The sequence below is a fragment of the Spinacia oleracea genome, chromosome 6 (assembly GCF_020520425.1).
Source record: "Spinacia oleracea cultivar Varoflay chromosome 6, BTI_SOV_V1, whole genome shotgun sequence".
In the NCBI taxonomy this organism is placed as follows: domain Eukaryota; kingdom Viridiplantae; phylum Streptophyta; class Magnoliopsida; order Caryophyllales; family Amaranthaceae; genus Spinacia; species Spinacia oleracea.
The window spans coordinates 138245278-138249939 of NC_079492.1; the positions used below are offsets into that span (position 1 = coordinate 138245278).

The 4662-nt window shown below is 42.9% G+C and overlaps 2 protein-coding genes across 2 annotated transcripts; both read left to right on the top strand.

The window, feature by feature from the left end:
- The first annotated feature begins 480 nt into the window (after positions 1-480).
- Positions 481-1257, top strand: LOC110784904 (uncharacterized). Its single transcript, XM_021989352.2, has one exon. It carries the CDS (start codon positions 481-483, stop codon positions 1255-1257), a length of 777 nt encoding a protein of 258 aa, XP_021845044.2.
- A 1210-nt stretch (positions 1258-2467) lies between these two features.
- LOC110784903 (uncharacterized) lies at positions 2468-3556 on the top strand. Its single transcript, XM_021989351.2, has one exon. The coding sequence runs from the start codon at positions 2468-2470 to the stop codon at positions 3554-3556; it is 1089 nt and encodes a 362-aa protein (XP_021845043.2).
- Positions 3557-4662: the final 1106 nt, after the last annotated feature.

Consider the following 4662-nt stretch of genomic DNA (forward strand, 5'->3'; position numbering starts at 1 on the left):
GAATTATGGGTTAATTGCTGTTATTCCCAAATTTAGCTTAATCATAAATTATGATTGCAATTATCATAAAGATGATTGAATTGAATTTATTTAATTTATGTTCAAATTGGCAATTATGATATGATTAATCATAAATCATCATAAATTTAGCTTACTCATAAACTATAATTGCAATAATCATAAAAATAATTAATTTATTTCTAAATTGGCAATTATGATACAATTTTGCTGTAATTAAGCATTTTACTAGGTTTTTTTTTTTTTTTGAATTTTTCCTATGCTGTTTCACCTTTGGGGGGGCTATTTATGATTTCACCTTTTATATCCAAACCGGATAGCGTAGCTTGTTTCTCTCTCTAGATGAGCTCTCAACTAGAGAAGGAGATTTCGGCTGAAGAGGCCGATCTAATTCGACGCTCGAACAAAAAAGCTAAACGAACGGAGAGGAGTACGAGGATACTCGATGAAAGGGAGGAAACAATGACAGAATTAATGGAGACGGACAGCGATGCAACGGAATTGGCACAAATCGAGGGTGAAAAAAGACATGCTAACTCGTATAGCAATGTAGCGCGGGGAAGGGGAAGCCATTTGGAAAGTGAAATGCGTTTGATTGACGACGAAGGAGAAGCATCGGATGACGATAAGGACATTGATGGAGAGGCAGGTGACGAAAGTTGCCCGGTAATCCTCCTCACAAAAGAGGAGAAAAGAAGGTTGAGGAGACCATGGAAGTATTCGTTGATTATCAAGCTTTTTGATAAACGGTTAAGTTATGCTGTCTTAATTAGAAGGCTTCGCCTTATGTGGAGCCTGAAGGGGGAGATTGCCCTCACGGATGTGGGTTGCGCATTCTACGTGGTTCGATTCTCGTCAATGGAGGATTACGACTTTGTAATGACGCAGGGACCTTGGATGATAGGTGATAGTTACTTAACGATACGAAAATGGATCCCAAATTTTGTCCCCGATGAAGAACCAATACGAACACTCACGGCGTGGGTAAGAATTCCAAACTTGTCGGTGGAGTACTTCGACAAAGCATTCCTTCACCGCATAGGGGAAAAGATTGGTAAGGTAGTACGCATAGACAAGAATACGGAATCTATGGACAGAGGGCAGTACATAAGGTTTTGCATAGAGGTCGATCTATCGAAACCCCTACTGTCTAAATTCCGGCTAAATGGAAGAGTTTGGATAATCCAATACGAAAGGGCTTCGTCAAATATGCTTCAAGTGTGGTCACTTAGGACATAAGGAGGATCATTGTCCTAAGTACAAAAGTGCGTCTACAAATGAGGGGATCAGAGAGGCAACCACAGAGGTGCAAGAACCAGTATCTAAGACGTTGGAGAAACCCAAAAAACCCGAAGAAAGAGACCAATTTGGTACTTGGATGCTAGTGCAACGTGCACCTCGACGAGCCCCCCCAAACCTCGAGTCCCAAATGCAAAACAGAATGAACATCGAAATGTAGTCCAACAGGAGCATGTGGCGCAAGGGACAAACAAAGGAAACGACCCACCACAACCACCCCCAAGGGTGAAACATTCGGGGCAACAAAACCCGGTTCGAACCGGATCGAGATTTTCGATTTTGAACCAAAATGGTGATGGTGAAAATTTGGCAAGTCAAGATATGGAATTGGAGGGAAATTTGGAGCAAAATTTGGAAGGAGATCAATCCGTGGACAAGGCACAAGAATATGTGAATTGTAATCCCCAATTAGGGGTGGAGATTATGGGGAAAAACTCTAATTATGTAGAAGGTAGTAAATCGGGAGAGAATCACATTGGTCTAAGGGAAGATATTATGGAATCGTTACCCATTACAGTGGATTTGGCAAATAATGAGGACCCTTTATTTAAGGAAAGAAGATCATTCACTAATTGGAAAGAAGATGGCATGGCTCACGAAGGGGTGATGTTGGGCCCAAACCAAAATAGGGTGAGACCTCTACGGGAAAATAGTTCCTTAAATAATACTTATTGCCATACTAGAGACGAAAAGGAAAAGATTGTAAACTTGTCCTTAAATGGTCTCATTAGCAGTGAAAAGGAAAATTGCTTAGATTCTACTCCAATCAATACTAGACTAAAGGATCCGAGCAATCAATTGGCTATCGAAGGTGAGAATACAGAGAGTTTCCATGAATCCCCAAGACATCCCAATTACCCTAGAGATGCAGGTACCTCCGGCATACTCGACGTTCATCGATTACGCCACAGAGGGCCCATCGATGGTCAAGGTGCATCCTCTAGTCCACAAGGTGGAGCTACTGGTCGACTCATACCTTCCCCCAAGACACAATCCGCCGGATTTGCTGGCTACAGTACAACTCCCGATGGAGTTAATACACCCCATGAACGACCTTTGGGCCGCATTCATGGATATTCTGCCTGAAGTTCCTCTGAATTTGGTTGATAGGTACCCCCAATTTCCCATGTTTTCTATGTCTATTAAAATAATGGTGTGGAATGTTCAAGGTGCCGGGAGTTCAAGATTCTTGAGCATAATCAAGGAGTTAGTACGAATCAACAAACCGACTATTCTAGCATTAGTCGAAACACACATTAGTGGGGAAACGGCAGAAAGAATTTGCAACCGTATTGGATTTTCTGGGCAATTTAGAGTTGATGCACAAGGATTTCGTGGGGGGATCTGGCTGTTCTGGAGAGAGGAGGAGGTGACGGTGAAAGTCTTAGATGCCCATACCCAACATATAACAGTTGAAATCTCGAAGGTGGGGAAAGAGCCGTGGATTTTCTCGGCTATTTATGCTATCCCCGACTCGACTTTACGTAAACAGTTATGGGAAGCCCTTGAAGATGTGAAAAGGAGATTTAGTGGCCCATGGTTACTTGGAGGAGACTTTAATGAAACCATTAGCATGGATGAGCGTATTGGTATAGGAGGTTCGGAGATGCAGCGTAGGTGCCGAAATTTTGCTAGTTGGGTGGAAGATAATGGTCTAATCGACCTCATGTACTCAGGACCCAATCACACATGGGCTCGAGGTGATATAAAAGAGACCCATAAGGCAGCCCGGTTGGATAGATTCTTGAGTAATGATGAGTGGAGATTGAGATTTGAGGAAGGGTCAGTAAAGCATCTACCTAAGAGAAACTCTGACCATTGCCCGATAATTGTTAGCTCTAGTGGTTTTGCTCCGGTTCAATCAACAACAAGGCCGTTTCGTTTCCAAGCCGCGTGGTTAAGCCATGCCACTTTTGATGACTTTGTCACAAAGAACTGGGCCCAAGATGCTCCTGTTATCCCTTTCCAAGAGGAGTTTGCCAATAAATTAAAGAGATGGAATAAAGAGGAGTTCCATAATATATTTAGGAAAAAACAGGAATTATGGGCAAGGCTAGAAGGAGTACAGAAGAGGATGTCAATTCGGTGGGATCGAGGCCTAGTAAAACTGGAAAGTAAGCTACGGAGGGAACTTGACGATGTGTTGCATCAAGAAGAGATGATATGGTTCCAGAAATCAAGATTAGAGGCTATCAAGGATGGTGACCGCAATACAAATTCTTCCACCTGTCAACAGTAATCAGAAGAAAACACAATCGGATTGAGATGTTGCAAGATAATAGTGGCACATGGATCACTGACCCAGATGAAGTGAAAAAAATGGTAGTCAGGTACTGGCATGAATTATTCACGGAAGAACAACCTGAAGTGAATGACATTGAGTTCATGCCGGGACGTTTTCCAGTGCTCTCGACCCAAGAGCTGCGAACTTTAACTCGACCTTTTGCACGTTGTGAAGTAGCCAGTGCAATAAAAGGGATGGAACCGTTTAAGGCCCCGGGACCCGATGGATTCCAACCGCTCTTCTACCAAAGATATTGGGATTTGGTAAGTCCGAATGTAACCAAACTCGTTCTTGATGTAGTTAATGGCAGAGACTTCCCAGGTAGCTTGAACAAGGCATTTCTAGTGCTGATCCCGAAGGTAAACAGCCCTAATTTGGTGACCCAGTTCAGACCTATTGGCTTGTGTAATATCATCTACAAATTAGTGACAAAGGTGCTGGTGAATAGACTGAAACCCATCCTGCCGTCCATTATATCTCCCACACAGTGCAGTTTTGTGCCTAGGCGTCAAATCACGGACAATATAATCATTGTCCAAGAGATGCTTCATACGATGAGAAAGAAACAAGGGAGTGGTGGGTATATGGCATTGAAAATTGATTTTGAAAAAGCATACGATAGGTTGAGGTGGAGTTTATACGGAGTTCATTACTGGAGATGAGAATCCCTCAAGGTATGATTGATGTAATCATGAGATGTATAACCTCGACAACCCTCCAAATTTTGTGGAACGGAGAACCGACTGATAGCTTTGCACCTTCACGGGGTATCCGGCAAGGAGATCCCCTCTCCCCATATCTCTATGTAATTTGTATGGAGCGCTTGTCTCATTTGATTGAAAGTGCAGTAGGGTTGGGTGTGTGGAAACCTGTTCGGGCCAGCCGTAATGGGCCAAATCTTTCACACCTGGCTTTTGCGGACGATCTAATCCTATTTGGTGAAGCGTCGGTTGACCAAGCCAAGATAATCATGAACTGCCTGGATCAATTTTCTGAAGTATCAGGGAGCAAAGTAAGCGTCTCCAAATCGAGAGTTTACTTTTCTAAAAACACTCCCATGG

Bases quoted from the DNA above. Each gene is read 5' to 3' on its own strand.
- LOC110784904 (XM_021989352.2), top strand. From the start codon at position 481: ATGACAGAATTAATGGAGACGGACAGCGATGCAACGGAATTGGCACAA.
- LOC110784903 (XM_021989351.2), top strand. From the start codon at position 2,468: ATGGTGTGGAATGTTCAAGGTGCCGGGAGTTCAAGATTCTTGAGCATA.